At 41.6% G+C, this 21,699-nt stretch overlaps 1 protein-coding gene and 1 long non-coding RNA gene across 10 annotated transcripts in view; both read left to right on the forward strand.

Annotated features, from left to right (window-relative positions):
- The window catches only part of LOC118936380, a 72,592-nt gene that overhangs the window by 41,245 nt on the left and 9,648 nt on the right, over positions 1–21,699 (forward strand). For 3 of the 9 annotated variants that reach the window (XM_036980210.1, XM_036980250.1, XM_036980254.1), the window contains 4 exons: positions 102–4,545; positions 4,672–4,750; positions 5,333–5,452; positions 6,060–6,278. The exons of 1 other annotated variant lie outside the window; for it this stretch is intronic. In XM_036980210.1, coding sequence (XP_036836105.1) covers positions 102–4,545; positions 4,672–4,750; positions 5,333–5,452; positions 6,060–6,214 — 4,798 coding nt within the window. In that variant the 3' untranslated portion in view covers positions 6,215–6,278. Of the gene's footprint in view, positions 1–101; positions 4,546–4,671; positions 4,751–5,332; positions 5,453–6,059; positions 6,279–9,615; positions 11,315–21,699 lie in introns of those variants that run through there. 5 more of the 9 variants (XR_005052127.1, XM_036980232.1, XM_036980221.1 and 2 more) reach the window with 5 other exon arrangements.
- On the forward strand, positions 11,327–12,024 carry LOC118964886. Its single transcript, XR_005052132.1, has 3 exons — positions 11,327–11,406; positions 11,546–11,627; positions 11,716–12,024. It is a non-coding gene; the product is annotated as an uncharacterized LOC118964886 (long non-coding RNA).

A 21,699-nucleotide genomic window follows, 5' to 3' on the forward strand; every position in this document is an offset into this window, starting at 1 on the left:
TTAATGACCAATTTAATTGATTACTGAATTATGCATTAATGTGACTACAGTATCCACTATTGAATATGGAATGCTGTATTGTTTGCTTTGTATTCTCAAAGGTCTCAGACATTGTTGCCAAATACTCAGGGAGATGGTGAGTCTATTTCATCTGAGCCACTCAGTGACTTTTTTGGGATCACTGAGGACAGTCTCCTCACTGGTGTCCAGGATTCCTTCAAAGAGTCGCTGAACAATGTCCTCTGTATCCAAAGAGAGGGCCAGGTAGACACTCAAAGTCTATCCCGGGTTATTGTTGGAGAAGTGTCAAAGAAAGTAAATTCCATCATCTCTGTGGCCATCCAAACTCCCATCTCTGGGCGAATGTCCCCTGTCATTTTTGCCAGTGGTGGTGTCTCCAGCACCAAGGTGGTTGAGGAGATGGTGTCTGGCATTTCCAACATACTTCAGATGTACATTAATGGGAAGAGTGTTGAGCAGAGTGTTGTTCTCAGAGAGGATGGTGTTGAGGTGGATATGACACATTTAACAGGACAGGTCATGACAGCCCTCAGTGGCACTGTTTTGAACTTCAGCAATAAGGAGGAAAATGAACCCGACAAGAGGGAACTGCTTTGTGTTGTTGCTGACCATATGAAGAGGCTTGAAGCTTGTAAAAGTCCTGAGGAGATGCTAAAACAAGGAGAGAGCAACCTCAATATCAAAGGTACCAAATCTAGTCTTTGTCTGTCAACACAAAGTATGGACAGGCTACTCACTGAGGAGTTTCAGACCAAGGCCACTGAATCGATCCGGGAGATCGTTAAAAGATTCAGGGGTTGTGCATCATGTTGTTCTGGCACTACATCATCTAGTCCAACTCCTAGGATAGGTGAGATCAGAGACCTTATGATTGACCCTGAGGCTTCTGAGTTGGTAAGTACCTTTGTTTCAGACATGGACAATCTTACCCAGTCTATCAGGGCATCCTGCTCCCCTGCACAGAGTGAGCAGATCCTTCTTGAAAACCATCAAAGTAAGATCTGGTCTTACACTGTTGGTTGTTACTACGACATGAAAAATACGCTGAAGAGGCTCCTTACCTGTCCAGAAAAAGGGGATCTCGCAAGTACATTTGTGGAGAGCACAAAAGATTCTTTCACAATGGTTCCAACTTTGTGCCTGGACATCGGTCATTCCAGTAATGGTGAGGCTGACACATCGGACTCCATTTCTTGTAAACCACTTTTAATAACCTCCTCATCTATGAATGAACAAAAAGGACAAAGTGAGACCCCAAAACCTCTCTTGGCTCTCAAAAAGTATTTGCAAGACCAAGTTCTCCTTGACACCGCAAAAGCGATTGCCAGCCAGGTTCTAGTCTTGTATAAGACTGAGGTGATGGAGAAGTTCTCATCTTCTGTTGGAGAGTGTGATTCTGAAGAGTCTCTGGAGGCCATTCTATTTGTGGATGGCATCATGTCTGACTTGAATGATTTCACCAGTTCTTGTTCCGCCTCACCATCTGAGTTGTTAGACAGTGAACAATGTCTCTCCCATCTCACTTTTCCACTTGGTCTGCAGGACAGCACCACCAACAGTGAATCTACCCAGAGTCTTCCAGTTATAAATATGAAGAAACTCTCCAGTGTGTCTTTCCAGACAAAGGCTAGAAAGGCAGTGAGTGAAGCTCTGAGATCTGTCAACCCCTTTACAAACAGCTTACTGGGAGACTCGGAAGCATCTAAATTGCTGGACACTTTTGTAACAGATGTGGAGACTATTGTTCAGTCCATGCAGGCACATGACTCTGAAAATTTCAAAATGTCAAAAGTGAGCACCCTTTCTGCTGCTCGTATTATATATCATAGATTTCGAGAAATGCTGAGGTGGTTTCTCACTCCCTGCCAAGACTCTGTAAAGGTCATCGATGGTGTTACACCAATACATAATGAGACTCTCAAACAGGCTCCTAGTGAAAGTTTAGATTCTCAGGTGACTTGTAGTAGTGATTCTCTTGAAATCCAAGCAGACCTTCAAACCTGTACCAAGGAGGTCATTAGTCAGATCCTCACTGTGTATCACTCCGAGGAATCCATGGAGGAATGCATATCTAGCCTAAAAGGAGATACAGAAGACCTGTCCAAGCTTTTGGATGCCGTTGTTTCTCAGATTGACGTCCTTGCCGCCTCCAAATCATATTTATTTGTTTATGACTATGCTGTCAATACACAGGACAATTTGCATGGTGAGATCAACAATATTGAGGAGGAGGCATCCTCTAGAAGTCTTAAATCCACAGCCTTTGACAAACTATGTACTGAGGAGTTTCAAACTAAAGCCTCACATATGGCTGGTGGGATCCTTCAATCAGGGTTAATTGGCATTGTAAATACCAACCTTGATGGTAGAAGTGTAGAGTCCAGTAATGAAAGTGATGTCAAAATCCTTCAGAAGAGTGGAACTCCATCTTTGTTCACCTCTTCTCTGCACACCAATTCTGCAGCATCCAACATTGTCATAAGCATCACTAAAGACCTTAATAGCTTCACCCAGATGACTAAAATGTCTGATGCTTCAGTGTCTGGCCAGTTAGAGAGATCCCTGTCAGCTTCAACCCTTCCTGTCAGTGTTCACAACGGGGCCAATGTGAAAGGAAAGATCATTTGGCCAGGCACTGTTAACCTGTTCAACAATGTGTTCACCAAGGTCAAGGATTTTTTTGCCCAGCAACAACCGGTCCTCCTAGACAATGTGGTTGAGGCCCCCAAACATGCCAAATCCATATGCAGAACAGCTACTTCTACACAAATGACTTACAGTGAACATGAAGGCAGCCAGACCAGCATGGTAAATTATTCCAAAACCTTAATTAGTCAGACTCTGATGACAATCCAGAGCAGAGTGTCTATGTCAGAGAGGATGAGCACCTCAGAGAAAGGCCTCTTGACTTGTTCCATCGTGGGCTCCATGTTGGAGGATGTTGACATGGTGAGAACTGATGGAAATGAGATACACCGGCCATCCTCCTCAAAGTCCTCCCTGTCCATCACCTCTGCCATGACCAGAGGGTCCCAGAGTGATTTTACAAATTCTCTTCCAGGCACTCCAGTCCCCAATGAGTGGCCTGTTGAAATCTATTGTCCTATCATTAGGAGTTCGGTCATTGATATGAGTGACTCCTCAACTCATTCACAAGGGTCAACAAATTACACAAGGCAAACCATTTCTGCCATAGTTAACACTGTTATGGAGGTCATTCCAAGAAAAGATACGGAACACATAGCAACTGCAGATGATGTCACTTCTTTTACAAGAAGACTTGCGAGACTCAGCCCCAGGGACGGTCTTCAGAACTTCTCACATGAGCTCACTGACAAAGTTTATGAGCTCATAAAAAGTCACAACACCCCCCAGGCTCTTTTTGTGCCAGCTGGCAAGAGCGTGTCTGACTCTATTCTTTTGAAGCTGAAGACAGGATTGAATGCTTCTGAAGAATCCAGGGAGTTTCCATCTGACCTTGTGTACTCCTTTGCTACGGAGTCAATAAAACGTCTGCTACAGCAGATTGTCTTCTGGCTTCCTCCACCATCACAAGGATCCGATTTCTGCCAAACTGTCATCTCTGATGGTTCTCTGCAGGACACAAGTCAGCTTATCCCGAGCTCTTCTGCCATCTCCATTAGTTCCTCACAGGTTTACTGTGACACAAAGAGCCTTTTCACCAATATAATGGTCAATCAGGTCATGGATACCTGTTCTGTGGCCTCCAGTTCATCAGAAGAATTATCAGAGTTGATGAACATAATCAATGGGTTGTCCCCAACTGATGCTGGAACACTTGACTCTGACAGACCGGCTCTCATGACCACTAGCCGTCAGTCTAGTGCCAAATCATTGCCTAGAACCTCTCTGTCTGGCAGCAGCAGCACACACAACGGTGGAACTGTGGATATTCAAGTTTTAGGAGAGGTGGAATCCAAGATGGACAACAAAGATCTGGAGATGTGTAGTGTCTCTGTGTATCCATCAACTCCATCAGCCATGGACTCTGATACACATGCATCATTTGACTCCACTAGCAATGACTACACCTCTTTGGTACTTTTACTGATTGTTAGATTGCTGTCAATGATCACCCCTATCACATTACTGGAATCCTCTGACATTGGTGAAACATCAAGAGTTCTCACAAAGAGGATTCTGTCTGAGTTCTGTGGCACCTCAGGCCTTGAACCAACTCAAGCCTACCCCCAGAATCTGAAAATCAAAAAGATTTTCAAGGCTGTCTACAAGGGGCTTCTTCAAGAATTTGGGTCAGAGAAGATGCTCCAGGTTGCAATGAAGTCAACGGATTATGCATTTGACGATGCCCTGGTCAAATCATTAACTAGGGAACTACTAACTAAATGCAATGAGGCTAGCTCTTCACCTCCCTCCATGACCCAGTTGTCATCACACAATGCACTTGGCAGTGACGAGGTAGGTAATTCTGGGCTTCCAACAACTGGTAGAAAGGAAAAGAAGAGAGGAAGATTCAGCTCTCTCTGTGGACTCAACCCAAAGGTACATATGTCATCAAAATACAAATTATAAAGATTATTTTTATTCATTACGTACAGTATGATGGTAAACACTGATACCTTTTGTGTGCAATTTCTCCTACTGTACAAATGACTGTTTGTTACCCAGTGTACAAAGAAGGTCAACAAGAAGAACCACTGCATTCCAACACCTTCCCAGAACCAGACCCCTGCCGTCAGTGAAACAGGTAAGTCAATACACTCAAATGTGTACTAAACAAAAATATAAACGCAACATGCAACAATTTCAAAGATTTTATTGAGTTACAGTTCATATAAGGAAATCAGTCAATTTAAATATGTTCATTAGGCCCTTATCTATAGATTTCACATGACTGGGAATACAGATATGCATCTGTTTGTCACATATACCTTAAAAAAAGGTAGGGGCATGGATCAGAAAACCAGTCAGTGTCTGGTGTGATCACCATTTGCCTCATGCAGTGTGACACTTCTCCTTCGCATAGAGTTGATCAGGCTGTTGATTGTGGCCTATGGAATGTTGTCCCACTCCTCTTCAATAGCTGTGCGAAGTTGTTGAATATTGGTGGGAACTGGAACACGCTGTTGTACACGTCAATCCAGAGCATCACAAACATGCTAAATGGGTGACATGTCTGGTGAGTATGCAGGCCTTTCGATACATTACCATGCACATGAGGTGATGGTGGTGGATGAATGGCACGACAATGGGCCTAAGGATCTCGTGACGGTATCTCTGTGCATTCAAATTGCCATTGATAAAATGAAATTGTGTTCGTTGTCCGTAGATTATGCCTGCCCACCCCATAACCCTACAGCCAACACGACGCCATATACTTGGTCTGTGGTTGTGAGGCCGGTTGGACATACTGCCAAATTCTCTAAAACGGCATTGAAGGCGGCTTATGGTAAAGAAACAAACATTTAATTCTCTGGCCACAGCTCTGTTGGACATTCCTGCAGTCAGCATGCCAATTGCACGCTCCCTCAAAACAAGTCAACCAGCGTTTTTCCTTGCTCCTATTTTTCTCAGTCTCTGAGACATCTGTGGCATTGTGTGGTGTGACAAAACTGCACATTTTAGCGTGGCCTTTTATTGTCTCCAGCACGAGTTGCACCTTTGTAATTAACCCACACGAGTCTAAGCCCTGTCTAGGCCGAGGGGTTTGTATCGGCCTTACTGCTATTTGCCCATACAAACGCATTGAATAACAGATTCACTACATGGAACTGAAGTGTCTGTCTTAAATTTGAGAGATATAAGTTGACGAATATATATATATATATATATATATTGCATGTTTTTATCCCCTTCTTTTTGGCACTAATCCCTGGGGGGGGGCATATGTAACACTTCTGCGTTAAATAGGCGGATTGAGACTGCTAGGCTACCTGCCGGCCTACATTTGTAAATTATGTAGAATATTACAATTTAAATAATAATAATGCAATACTAATTATTCACACTAACTAGGGTCAGTTAAAGAAAATGTTATGTTTACATTTTTTTTTCAGCAATTGTCAAAGATCAAGAATCCTGCCAAACAGAGAGTGTATGCTCCACCAAGAAGAAACCAAGGAAGCGTTCGCTCATTTCCAGGATGTTTTCAGCTATAGGCAAAGCCTTTTCCAGTCCCTTTACTTCCTGCTATAAAAAGAAGAGCACCTAATCTATATTTCAAAATAAATATTTGAAATTAACATAATTGCATTAATTCTTCATGTTGAGTGTTTTTCATGATATATTATTGGATGATATAAAGTGTAGTAGTAGTAGAAGTTGTATAGTTGACTATATTACTTTTACTTTTAAGATACATTTAAAAAAATAAGAATAGTGTGCACTTCTAGGTACAGTTGAAGTCTGATGTTTACATACACCTTAGCCAAATACATTTAAACTCAGTTTTTCACAATTCCTGACATTTAATCCTCGTAAAAAAATCCCTGTCTTAGGTCAGTTAGAATCATCACTTTATTTTAAGAATGTGAAATGTCAGAATAATAGTAGAGAGAATGATTTATTTCAGCTTTTATTTCTTTCATCACGTTCCCAGTGGGTCAGAAGTTTACATACACTCAATTAGTATTTGGTAGCATTGCCTTTAAATTGTTTAACTTGGGCCAAACGTTTCGGGTGGCCTTCCACAAGCTTCCCACAATTAGTTGACTGAATTTTGGCCCATTCCTCCTGACAGAGCTGGTGTAACTGAGTCAGGTTTGTAGGTCTCCTTGCTCGCACAAGCTTTTTCAGTTCTGCACACACATTTTCTATAGGATTGAGGTCAGGGCTTTGTGATGGCCACTCCAATACCTTGACTTTGTTGTCCTTAAGTCATTTTGCCACAACGTTGGAAGTATGCTTGTCCATTTGGAATACCCACTTGCGACCAAGCTTTAACTTTCTGACTGATGTCTTGAGATGTTGCTTCAATATATCCACATCATTTTTGTGGATATCAAATAAAACTATAAATAATCTTATCTAAGTCCTTTACAATTTTAGGGGGTAAGTCAAGTGATAACGAGACATAAACCGACCTGGATAACCCTTCAGCGTTGGATAATAAAACCCGACCATATAACTAAATATCTCTCATCAACCAGAGGTTCAATTTCTTCTTTGTTTTCTCAATGGGGTTAAAGTTCAATTCACTCGTGTTTTCGTCCTTGCATATAACAATTTCAAGATAAGTAACTGTCACTATCGTCGTAGTGAATACATACTTTTAATGTAAGACGAATGAACACAAAGTACACTAAACAAACAAAATAACAACGTGACCGCTATCAACACTGCGTGCAAACATGCAACATCACATAGACAATCACCCACAAATGACCCAAGGAATATGGCAGCCTAAATATGGTTCCAAATCAGTGACAACGATAAACAGCTGCCTCTAATTGAGAACCAATCTAGGCAATCATAGACATACAAAACACCTAGACCTGTAAACAACACCATAAACATACAAAAACCCTAGACAGGACAAAACCACCCCTTGTCACACCCTGACCTAACCAAAATAATAAAGAAAACAAAGTGGTTGACAAATTATATATATCTTTTTTTGATACAATTGCAAATAACATTGTACCATAGATTGGTAAAAACAAATAGCCATCAAGCTAACATTAAGTGTCAGTGCGAATTTCCCTGCCATAAAATAAATATATATACAGTGGGGCAAAAAAGAATTTAGTCAGCCACCAATTGTGCAAGTTCTCCCACTTAAAAAGATGAGAGGCCTGTAATTGTCATCATAGGTACACTTCAACTATGACAGACAAAATGAGAAAAAAAAATCCAGAAAATCACATTGTAGGATTTGTAATGAATTCATTTGCAAATTATGGTGGAAAATAAGTATTTGGTCACCTACAAACAAGCAAGATTTCTGGCTCTCACAGACCTCTCTTCTTTAAGAGGCTCCTCTGTCCTCCACTCGTTACCTTTATTAATGGCACCTGTTTGAACTTATTATCGGTATAAAAGACACCTGTCCACAACCTCAAACAGTCACACTCCAAACTCCACTATGGCCAAGACCAAAGAGCTGTCAAAGGACACCAGAAACAAAATTGTAGACCTGCACCAGGCTGGGAAGACTGAATCTGCAATAGGTAAGCAGCTTGGTTTGAAGAAATCAACTGTGGGAGCAATTATTAGGAAATGGAAGACATACAAGACCACTGATAATCTCCCTCGATCTGGGGCTCCACGCAAGATCTTACCCGTGGGGTCAAAATGATCATAAGAACAGTGAGCAAAAATCCCAGAACCACACGGGGGGACCTAGTGAATGACCTGCAGAGAGCTGGGACCAAAGTAACAAAGCCTACCATCAGCAAGGGCATTGAAGATGAAACGTGGCTGGGTCTTTCAGCATGACAGTGATCCCAAACACACTGCCCGGGCAACGAAGGAGTGGCTTCGTAAGAAGCATTTCAAGGTCCTGGAGTGGCCTAGCCAGTCTCCAGATCTCAACCCCATAAAAAATCTTTGGAGGGAGTTTAAAGTCCGTGTTGCCCAGCAACAGCCCCAAAACATCACTGCTCTAAAGGAGATCTGCATGGAGGACTGGGCCAAAATACCAGCAACAGTGTGTGAAATCCTTGTGAAGACTTACAGAAAACGTTTGACCTCTGTCATTGCCAACAAAGGGTATTTAAAAGTATTGAGAAACTTTTGTTATTGACCAAATACTTATTTTCCACCATAATTTGCAAATAAATTCATTAAAAATCCTACAATGTGATTTTCTGGATTTCTTTCCCCTCATTTTGTCTGTCATAGTTGAAGTGTACCTATGATGAAAATTACATGCCTCATCTTTTTAAGTGGGAGAACTTGCACAATTGGTGGCTGACTAAATACTTTTTTGCCCCACTGTATATAAAAAGTTTGGCTCACACAAACAATGCTCTCTAAGTTTTATCAGATGCAAATGAAACTCAGTCCTGCACAACTGACTTGATAAATCCAACAGTCAACAAACTAGGCATCAGCGTGAATTTCCCTTCCATTAACAAAAGCCTTAGCTCACGCAAAGTATGCACTTTTCCCTTACTTCCTTCCTCTCTCAATCATCGGCCACAGACTATTCCGAGCTTCTTTGTCAAATGCTGTCAGATCCTCCTTGAACCTCAGGTTGTTCTTCTTTAAAAATAAATGTTTCTTTGCACTTTTCCATGTCATATCCCTCGCTGTCCTGGAGATGTATCTCATGACCACTGGTCGTTTTCCCCATCTCTCAGCCTACCCAGGCCTTTGCACTACATCCAGAGAACCTGCAACAACATTTCGCTCCTCCTATTGCCCTGCAAATGCCCTTCACTCTTGCTTCGATGTTCTCGTCAGATTTTTCTGCTATTCCATAAATTCGAAGACTCCATCTCCGACTATACCGCTCCTGCTTTGCAACCTGAATGTTCAATGTTGCGTTCTGCTGCTTCAGAGTTTTTACTTCCTCAGCATTGAAATCAATCGATTTCATCAGCTTAAATATACTGACAGTGTTCTTTTACACCAAATTCATGAAGTTATCTGCGCTCTCTTTGATTTTAGCCGTGAGGATGCGGACGATGTCCTGTAGCTGGCTCATTGATGGTTCACTTCTCAGCTTCTTTGGAAGTTGCTCCTTGGTTGGGGTATTCAGGTATGAATCGCATTCACCCCCCTTTTTTACACTGCAAGCATATGAGTGAGTTTCAACAATGCCTCTTTTCTCCTTGGAAGTTTCAACATCCATTATCTCAGCAACAGTTTGGTCATGTCCTGATTACATGCTTCTAGCTATGAAGACGTTAGCAGGCTAACTTAACTACACACGCTGAAACTTTTCGATAGCTAGCTTGTTCGTTGGAACTCGTCAAAAATATTTGTCAATGGTTTGATTAATTACAAAATGATTCATTGTATGGTTAGATATCATTTTTTGTGAAAACGAAAAACAAATTGCAACTGCAGTCTAAAACTCTAAACTTTATCAGAAAACCCCAAAATTGTTCCTCAGCTAGAAATGTTCCACCTTCTCATGTCGCCATCTTGACAATGTCACTGATTTCATGGAGCTCTCCTGCGCATCATTTACTTCACAAAATCCCGCAAATTTGAAAGCGGAAGAAATAAACATTGTGAGATTGTAAATATGTGTGAGAGTCAGAGATTTGAAAGCAGACGCTTTCATCCAAAGCAATGTACAGTAATGCGTACATACATTTTACTTTTGGGTGGCCCAGGGAAATTAGACTTTTTTTCAAGCTTTTCTAAGCAATTTTTGTATCTCTTTCTTTGTAATACTGTATGTATTCAATCATTTCGAATTGGTCACTTCCCACTGGGCACATACATCAATTCAATGTTTATTCCACATTGGTTCAACGTAATTTAATTGAAATTACATGGATATTGTGTCACAGTGAATTTTTAAATCTGCAGTCAATTTAATTATGTTTTCATGTGCCATGAATCTGACATTTCACATATGATCCTCATAGGATTAGGCTACATAATTACAGTGGTGCAGTAAATGTAATGTCAATTCAATACGATGGTGCATATACTGTACATATAGCCATTATAGCTATTAAACCCATGTTCAGTGACTGTAATCTGTGACCCAAGTGGCCTAATATGTTTGTGACGTTCCATGGAACCCACGGTATTGTTTAAAACTAGATTCGGATTGGCTTGCAGGTCATTCTACAGTGTAAATTATAAATGAAAACGTGTTTTTATATCAGTGTTACAGATTCACAATACCGAGCATGTCTCAACCCGTACCGCGCTTTTATCTGCCTAAAGGTATCTTCAAGCACGACTGGATAGGCCTTTTGGATAAGTTTGTCCAAGGTAAGGACATGCATCAAGCTATAGCCTACTTTTAATGTTTTACTTCCGAACTCAAGTTACTCCAGTCAAGTGATTAATCGTAAGAGTTGGTGGTTTTGACTGAGCAGTCCAATGGCCAATGCTGTTTTTGGACTATGAGACCCTCGGCTATATACTATGATGAGCCAATAACATGCATAGATTATCCATTAGGCATTGCACAAATCAGTGTCTAGGTCAGAATATAAAGTTGCTACTTCCGTCAACTCAAGTTACTCAAGTCAAGTGATTAATCGTAAGAGTTAGTTGTTTTGACTGTCAAAACAAATAACTTTGATGGAATATTCCAAATTACAATTGCAATTATTCATCACAAATTCACAATATTACTTGTATTTCAATGATTCATCCAGGCCCAAGACATAAAGTCTCCTGAAAGCTGTATAGCAATCATTCCATTGCTGACCCATAGGATGGTAATCACATACATGATTGGCTTAATCTAGAATCATGGATACCTTTCATGTGAGTATTCACACACCAGATTTTTTTTACATACCTCAGAAGGAAGATACCTCAATATCTGGAAGCACTGTCTCATGTACAATTGTTAATGCTATCTTTGAAATTTCTAACAAAATGTTGACTTGATCGTTTCATCAAGACCTTCTTATCACAAGTTGGAACAAGTGGTCAACATTGGGACAATGCAGCCATAAATAACATGGAACAATATTTTCATGGAGGTAAGCACTACACTTCTGATGGGTTTAAAGAATGTATTACATTATCTAATAGTGTGAAAGTAAACCCCAGCTGTTATTCTTTTCACAGGGAAGGACAATCTCCATTATGCCATGAACGTTTCATTGCTGAACAACCATGGATATGTTTCCTCTCATTTGGCTCCCGTTCCTCCAACAGTGTGCAAGATCTGCCAGCAGAGCTCACTGGAGCAGGGAGACATCCCGTCATCCTTTTGGCGCCTGACAAAGTACACTTATTTTCTTCTAAATAACACTATAGTAATGTAACGGATGTGAAACGGCTAGCTTAGTTAGCGGTGGTGCGCGCTATAAATAGCGTTTCAATCGGTGACGTCACTTGCTCTGAGATCTTGAAGTAGTAGGGCCGTGGCTTTTGTGGAGCGATGGGTAACGATGCTTCGTGGGTGACTGTTGTTGTGTGCAGAGGTCCCTGGTTCGCGCCCGGTTATGGGCAAGGGGACGATCTAAAGTTATATTGATGCTGTTGACCTGGATCACTGGTTGCCGCGGAAAAAGAGGAGGTCAAAAGGGGGGTGAGTGTAATGGGATGTGAAACCCTAGCTTAGTTAGCGGTGATGCGCGCTAAATAGTGTTTCAATTGGTGACGTCACTTGCTCTGAGACCTTGAAGTAGTGGTTCCCCTTGCTCTGCAAGGGCCACGGCTTTTGTGGGTAACGATGCTTCGTGGGTGACTGTTGTTGATGTGTGCAGAGGGTCGAGGGGACGGTCTAAAGTTATACTGTTACAGTAACATCTTCTGCACAAAGTTACATTTCTAATAAGATTGGTGTTAAGTGAGAACGAATCCTAAAGATGGTCCAATGGGCCTGATCTGAAGCTTCTCGTCATCTCAGTATGTTGAACCACCTGATTTCTTGCAGGCTTGAGATTCAGATCCTGCTGAACGATGTTAAGCATTCGATTAACCACATGCAGGGGACGCTGAACACCATGCAGGGGCAGTGTATTGAGTTGCAGACTGCCATGTCTAAGGTAGTGTCAGATGAGTTTCAGATACAGAATAAGTCTATGATGTTATGGTGATAATGATTGAGATGGTGGTTATAATAATGGTGACTAGCGGTACCCCACCCACATTGGATCTGATTTATTCAATTCAATGCAATTCAATCTTTGAGGACTGCAACCATAGAAATACAATTTCTTTACACTAATAATAAGCTATTGTCAACTTCCCGTCTATGCTTATCTTGCTCATTGCTCACTGTCAATTGCTCACTGTTACCCTATGTGTGCGTGCAACTATTATTGATTTCTCACAGAAAAATAAGTTGGTTGCAAATGTACCTGGGGCCATGTAAATAATTGTTAGGCTACTCATTTTGAATCCACCGGTGGCAACTTGTGTGACCATAAAAGTCTGTGTGCGACTGGGCACAGTCAAATAATTTGGTTACTGACCTGCCCTACATCATTCAAGTCGAACTAGGAAATTCTGACATTTCTGACTCACTAACTCGTTATGGAATGATGATTTTAAGTTTCCCACTTGTGAAGTATCAGAATCAACCAGTAGGAAGCTCTACGCTAATAACGTACATTCATTTTAACTCTGAGGTTCCAAGTTTCCGATGGGATGTGAATGCGTCAATAATTGCTATGGTAATTTTGAATGTTCAGTCAGTGAGCATTATGGGTAATTATCCTACATACTTACATCAAATACTTTATGATAGCATCATCTCCTGTAGTAACAGTGCCATTCCAAACACAATAAATGTAAAAATGAACAAAGATAGAAAATATTGCTGAAGTGAAGAAAATCAGCTCAAAATTGTAGGAGGAAATGTCCCTGCAGCAGGGAGGCTTACGGTATTATAATATATTGTAGATAACATTAATATAATTTGTGTATTTACAGTATCAGTACACATACAAATGAAAGTATATGCTAGGAATTGATATACACTGAGTGAACAAAACATTAAGAACACCTATTGAGTTTTGCCCCCTTGGTGGTGGATCATTGTTGATACTCAGGGAAAAGTGTTGAGCGTGAAAAACCCAACAGCATGGCAGTTCTTGACACAAACTTCTACCATACTCTGTTCAAAGGGACTTAAATATTTGGTCTTGCCCATTCACCATCTGAATGACACACATACACAATCCATGTCTCAATTGCCTTACAATATATTTTTTAACCTGTCTCCTCTTTATCTTTACTGATTTAAGTGGATTTAACTAGTGACATCCATAAGGAATTATAGCGTTACCTGGATTCACTTGGTCGGCATATGTCATGGAAAGAGCAGGTTTGAATGTTTTATACACTCAGTGTAACTCATTGGCACTGAAATAAGATATTTGCAACCATTAACTGGGGCCTTGTTGAGCCTTATCTAGGTAAGTAATTGACAAAGTATTATTTTGATGTATGGAAAAAACATGGTATGCAATTCCTATGTAGAGAAGGTTCTCTCTGGTAGTTGTTCAATATGACTTCAACTTTTACAGGGCACTCTTGTAAAATAGATGTTTAATCTCAGTGTGACTCCGTTTAAATAAAAGTTTAAAAAAGAAAAACACAAACACAGGATATGGGGTACACATGGTATCACATCATTACATATTAGGCCCACTGCACCTGTATTCCAGCATCTGGAATTGACTCAACATGTTTACAGTGGGGGATCAATACATGTGGAGGAATAGGTGGCTGTCGAATGTATGATTCTGATATGTACGGGGGGGGGGGGCGTCCATGTTTGCGTCCGTACTCTGAGGTGTGTTTGAATATGAATGAGCAGCAGTGTCGTGATGTGTCCTATCCCGTCCTTGCAGAGTAATTATCCTTGGCCTCATCACGTCTCAGTGGCTCCTCCTTAGGAGGGGGACACCACCACGGGACAGACCCCACACTCATCGCTAGAGATTGAACTTCAGACTCCCTCCCATCATAGTGATTCACACCCACAGAGAGAAAGACAACCCACACAACCTCTTGGTTGAGATGAACCACAGAGGTAGAGGCAGAGTGCCTTCAGGGCTAGCCAGTCAGCCTGCCTGCTATTATCCTCAAGTCAATTGTATTTAAATTCATGTTCATTTCAATTATTGAATACAAATCTTTAAAGTCCCATTTACTTAATGATCATTTTTCACTGTCTTCAACCCTCAATAACCAGGGTGAGTCTGGGTCACCCTTTTACACACCTTGCATATCGTCATAGACTAGGCCGAAACGTACATTTTTTAACCTTGCCTGAATAAAATATTTTTTTTATAGTGAGTGTAACTGTAGACAGTCCCCTCGCCCAGACCCAGGCGCAAACCAGGGACCCTCTGCACACAACAGTCACCCACGAAGCATCGTTACCCATCACTCCACAAAAGCCGCGGCCCTTGCAGAGCAAGGGGAACCACTACTTCAAGGTCTCAGAGCAAGTGATGTCACCGATCGAAACACTATTTAGCGTGCACCACCGCTAAATAGCCAGCCGTTACACTCACCCCCCTTTTGACCTCCTTTTCCGCATAGCCGTTTGACAGCCGCATTTTTTTATAGTGAGCAAGAGTTGCGCTTTTTCCTTTGACGAGTCAAATTTTTGGTTGCACCTCAACTGAACTTGGTTGAGCGCCCTCTGTTTTTTGTTGTGAAATAAAAATAAAAAAAATGTACAAAGTAAATTATTCAAAGCATTAAAATTGGGATGTTTCCCACTTATTTACACAACCTACTCCACACTTGCAAAGTGAACGTTTATAGAAACTTTCTGAACTTAAGTAGTAAACCGAAGAAAAGCAGAATTGAGTCCAATTATAATGCAAATAATTTAATGGTCTATGGTTCAATCCCATTTCTGATGGTCTGATGAATAATTAATATTGTTCCTCCTCTTCCTTGTGGCAGGCGCAGCAGCACACTGCCCTCCAAAGCCTGCAAAATAATCGCCGGACTGCCCCTTTCCTAGCTCTGCATGGAACATCCAGTGTCACGTCCTTGGTGACGTGTGGGGTGACATCCGAGATGACCACAGCAACATCCTCTGGAAAGGGAAAAAAGAGGAACATGCAAACCGTAGCTTCTAAACACTGGCCAGTTGAAAGGTTCTACTAAGGTGTCATGACAAACGGCACCTGTCAGAGTGCTCTAAGTGTTACTCACCTGCTTGGATGTTAGCTGGCAGAGTGGCGAAGACGGCCATCGTGAGAGTCCTTTCTTCAGGTGTGACGTCCACAACCTCCAAGAGGGAAGAGATGGGCTCTGCCTCTGTATTAGGGGTGATGTCCACCACATTCAGGTTGGAAAAAGCCGGGTCTGCCTCTGTATTAGGGGTGATGTCCACCACATTCAGGTGGAAAGAAGCCGGATCTGCCTCTGTATTAGGGGTGATGTCCACCACATTCAGGTGGGAAGAAGCCGGGCCTGTGTTATGGGTGACAACAATCCCGGTGAGCTCTACTACTACAAGGCACCTAGATGTCATCTGAACAGGCATCTGTCAGAGTGCTCAGTCATTGCTACTCACCTGCTTGGATGCCAGCTGGTAGTGTGGTGGAAACGGCCAGGGGGCTGGAAGCTGGTAGGGTGGCTGCAGGGGGCTGGAAGCAGCTCTGCACCTCGTCCGCCACAAAGGCACAGACAGAGCTCATATAAAAAGGGCTCTGGAGGTCATCCATGGAGAAGGACTGACTGATTCTCCCGAGGATCGACCACAGAGTCAAAAGCAGCAGCCCGGGAGAAAGGGATGTGAGGGGAAGGGTCCTTTAACATGCAGGAGGAGAGCTTCTCCACTACGGCCGCCACCATGCCATACAACACTCCTTCCGTGGCCTCCAACTGCTCTTAAACGCTAGTAAAACCAAATGCATGCTTTTCAACCGTTCGCTGCCTGCACCCGCACGCCTGACTAGCATCACCACCCTGGATGGTTCCGACCTTGAATATGTGGACATCTATAAGTACCTAGGTGTCTGGCTAGACTGTAAACTCTCCTTCCAGACTCATATCAAACATCTCCAAACGAAAATCAAATCTAGAGTCGGCTTTCTATTCCGCAACAAAGCCTCCTTCACTCACGCCGCCAAACTTACCCTAGTAAAACTGACTATCCTACCGATCCTCGACTTCGGCGATGTCATCTACAAAATTGCTTCCAACACTCTACACAGCAAACTGGATGCAGTTTATCACAGTGCCATCCGTTTTGTCACTAAAGCACCTTATACCACCCACCACTGCGACCTGTATGCTCTAGTCGGCTGGCCTTCACTACATATTCGTCGCCAGACCCACTGGCTCCAGGTCATCTACAAGTCCATGCTAGGTAAAGCTCCGCCTTATCTCAGTTCACTGGTCACGATGGCAACACCCACCCGTAACATGCGCTCCAGCAGGTGTATCTCACTGATTATCCCTAAAGCCAACACCTAATTTGGCCGCCTTTCGTTCCAGTTCTCTGCTGCCTGTGTCTGGAACTAATTGCAAAAATCGCTGAAGTTGGAGACTTTTATCTCCCTCACCAACTTCAAACATCTGCTATCTGAGCAGCTAACCAATCGCTGCAGCTGTACATAGTCTATTGGTAAATAGCCCACCCATCTTTACCTACCTCATCCCCATACTGTTTTTATTTATTTTATTTTCTGCTCTTTTGCACACCAATATCTCTGCCTGTACATGACCATCTGATCATTTATCACTCCAGTGTTAATCTGCAAAATTGTAATTATTCACCTACCTCCTCATGCCTTTTGCACACAATGTATATAGACTCCTTTTTTCTACTGTATTCTACTGTATGTATAATTGTTTACTCCATGTGTAACTCTGTGTTGTCTGTTCACACTGCTATGCTTTATCTTGGCCAGGTCGCAGTTGCAAATGAGAACTTGTTCTCAACTAGCCTACCTGGTTAAATAAAGGTGAAATAAAATAAAATAAAATAAATCCATGGTAAGATGGGGAAGAAATGCAGCGCTATCGATTTACGGGATGCTCTAGAGATGACAAGAATGACTTAAAGTCGCGAATGATCAATGACTGTGTAATAGTGTTCCATGGAGAAATGTAATGTGTAGAACCTGTATAATTGTAACGGTTTTCCTCCTCTTCGTCAGAAGAGGAGAGGCGAGAAGGATCGGAGGACCAATATGCGGAGTGGTAAGTGCCCATGGTTCTTTTAATAAGTAATATTCAACATGAACACAACTGAATACAAAAACAATAAACGCGGAACGAACGAAAACCCAAAACAGTACCGTGTGGTGAAAAACACAGACACGGAAACAAACACCCACCAAGAAACAGTGAAACCCAGGCTACCTAAGTATGATTCTCAATCAGAGACAACTAATGACACCTGCCTCTGATTGAGAACCATACTAGGCCGAAACATAGAAATCCCAAAATCATAGAAAAACACACATAGACTGCCCACCCCAACTCACGCCCTGACCATACTAAATAATGACAAAACAAAGGAAATAAAGGTCAGAACGTGACAATAATTGGGTATGCTTCTATGTCTTTATTTCGTATATGAGGACGTAGGAGCCCGTCCCGATTCATGACGCGATTATCCAGGTGCATGTTGCTTAGACCAACTAACCCAACCTTGGTTTACAAGTTAAATACATTGTTTATATATGCCTATACAAATCTATCGACCACACCCATTTAAGGCAATGATTGTCAATTGAAAACGTGGTTGTTGTGTTATCTTGTTGTGCGCCTTGAGTGTCAGTCCCCTTAAGCACATTATTCCAATATTTCTGAGCTCTGAATTGACACAATGAGCACTTTTGCAAAGATATTCGGTTAAAAATAAGTATGAATGACAATAAACGTATGACTTGGATTGTATGCATAATAGTGTAGTAAACAATATCTCTCAGCGTGGGAACTTTTGGTGTTTGGAAAGTATCCGTATAAGTCTCCATGGCACGTATCACTTCGTTGTCTTGTTGGTAATAGTAAAAATGCTAGACAGTCCACATTGTAATGGTATATATGACCCCCTTTTAAAGAGTCGCTCATTTATCACTTTCTTGCAGATACACAGTGCTTTCAGAGAGTGTTCATGCCCCTTAACTTATTCCTCATTTTGTTTTCTTACAGCCTGAATTCCAAATGGATTAAAAAAATATACATATATTTTTTTTTTATCATCTCACCCAGCTACAGACAATACCCCATAATAACAAAGTGAAAATATGTTTATTATTTTTTCTCAAATGTATTGAAAATGAAATACAGAAATATCAAATTTACATAAGTATTCACAATACATGTTAGAATCACCGTTGGCAGCGATTAAAGCTGTGAGTCTTTCTGGATAAGTCTCCAAGAGCTTTTGCACCTCTGGATTGTACCATATTTGCAATATCACAATATAAACAGTATCTGTCAAAAGTCTGGACACACCTACTCATTTAAGGGTTTTTCTTAATTTTTTTTCAATTTTTTACATTTTAGAATAATAGTGAAGACATCAAAACTATGAAATAGCACAATTGTAATCATGTAGTAAGCAAAAAAGTAGCCATCCTTTTCCTTGACCACTTTGCACACTTGGCATTCTCTCAAACCTTTTCATGAGGTAATAATCACCTGGTGTGTACCTTCTTAAAAGTTCATTTGTGGAATTTCTTTCCATCTTAAAGCGTTTGAGCCAGTAGGTTGTTTTGTGACAAGGTAGGGATGGTGTACAGAAGATAGCCCTATTTGGTAAAAGACCAAGTCCATATTATGCCAAGAACAGCTCAAATAAGCAAAGAGAAACAAGTCCATATTTACTTAAGACATATATGTCAGTCAAAACGGAAAAATTCAAGAACTTTGAAAGTTTCTTCTAGTGAAGTCGCAAAAACCATGAATTGCTATGATGAAACTGGCTCTCATGAGGAAGACCCAGAGTTACCTTTGCTGCAGAGGATAAGTTCAGTAGAGTTCACTGCACCTCAGATTGGAGCCCAAATAAATGCTTCACAGAGTTCAAGAAACACACACATCTCAACATGCACTGTTCATAGGAGCCTGCGTGAATCAGGCATTCGTGGTCGAATTGTTCCATTGAAACCACTACTAAAGGATGGACACCAATACTAAGAAGAGACTTGCTTGGTGGAAATCTGTCCTTTGGTCTGATGAGTCCAAATTTGAGATTTTTGCCTTTCAATGTGTGTGTAAAGAATCCAGGGTGTTTAGTTGGGTCTACTCTTCATTATAAAACTATTTGTTGAATGGTTTAAAATCCATCAGAAGCTGCTATCAATTCATGGTGGCTCTGAATAAGTCTTGACGGAGACAGAGCTTGTTTTGCCAAGGAAAGTGAAAAGGACTGAGGGAAAATACATGGAAAGGAACATGGAAGAACCTCAAAGAACATTACATTTTCAAGATCATGTGACATCAAACATAACATCAAAATGCATCATATTCCTACCCTGACAGAAAAACCACATGATTCCAACTTACATTTTATGTGAGCACAAATTACATTTTGGAACACAACGTGATCACATTTTCACATGTAGTTTAATGTAATCACATTGCTTTACATGTTATCACATTATCTTCACATAAGATTACATGAAAACATGTTTTTGGAACACTTCCCGTGTTCACGTGAAATTCATGTGTATTTGCGTAAACGCCCTGCAGTTCCACACTCAAAGTTCTTAATAATGCTTAAAAATACACATGTATGATTGTGCATGTGTAATGTTGCCAGTTGCCTACATCGTAGTTGCCTTCCGCTGGCGAGACCTGCTTGGAGAGAAAGGAGCATGGGTGCAGTTTCTTGTCCTCCTTCTTCCACTGTGAAAGGACCACACCAGCTCCGGTGTCCGAGGCGTCCACCTCTACCACAAAGGGACGAGTAGGATCAGGATGAACGAGGATGGGTCCGGAGTTGAAACGTCCCTTGAGCTCTATGAATGCCCCAAAAACCTGCTTCAGTGAGGTGGGACAGGGCCATACGTGTTCCGGAGGGGTTTTTGGAGAAGATCAGGATATCGTCGAGGTGAACAAAGACGAACCGGTTCAACATATCCCTAAGAGTGTCATTGATCAATGTCTGAAAGACTGCTGGTGAGTTCGATATTCCAAAGGTCATGGCTAAATAGTCAGTGACCACTAGGGGTGTTAAAGGACATTTTCCTCTCATCTCCCTGATTCTCTCCAGATTTTAAGCGTTGCGGAGGTCCAGTTTGGTGAAGAATTGGATTCTTAGTGTCAACTCCGAGGCGGCGGACATCGGGTAGGGGGTAACGATTCTTGATAGTAATCCTTTTCAGCCCACTGTAATCGATACAAGGACTGAGACAGAGAGACAAGGGATGCGATTAGACATGCAGCCCAATTAATATATTTTTTTCCACTAATTGGTCTTTTGACCAATCACATTAGATATTTTCGTATCAGCTCTTTTTCAGAGCATATCTGATTGGTCAAAATACCAATTACTCAACAAACAAAAAAATGACTGAATTGGGCTGCCTGTCTCAACGAATCCACAGAAACCTGGACATGTTCCAACTGAAATGTTCCATCCTGTCAGTACTGATGTTGAATGGCATTAACTACAATTTTTTTGTTCTCTCCCAACCCCTGTAGGTGTGTTGAACATGATTGGAAATGAAACTCCAGCACACCGGTAGCACTAAAGATGTGTGAGTATAACTTTTCCAGGTGAGTTGAACCCGCCTGTGGGTGCAGTGGGGATATTCCTGGGAGGTCTACTGATGAAGAGGTATAAGCTTGGCGTTGTGTCTGGAGCCCAGCTGTCTTTCATCACCTCCTTCATGGCCTACCTCCTCCTCCCTCTGCAGTCTGGCACTAAGTGTGACAATGTTCATGTGGCTGGTCTGACCATGTCCTACAATGGGTAAATATGACATCTGATTGGTTGGTTGGTGGGTGGGTTGATAAAAACAAAAGTTTTGATCAGTGGAATATGAGTGAGTTAGACTAAAGTACACATGGGCTTGTGCCGGGGCTCCCTCTTGTGGGAATATACAGTATGGTTGTTACTGAGCCAGGATTCCTGGCTGTTTTGTTACTGTGCCTGTGTCAATGATAGTC

This window comes from Oncorhynchus mykiss, chromosome 1, assembly GCF_013265735.2.
Source record: "Oncorhynchus mykiss isolate Arlee chromosome 1, USDA_OmykA_1.1, whole genome shotgun sequence".
In the NCBI taxonomy this organism is placed as follows: Eukaryota; Metazoa; Chordata; class Actinopteri; order Salmoniformes; family Salmonidae; genus Oncorhynchus; species Oncorhynchus mykiss.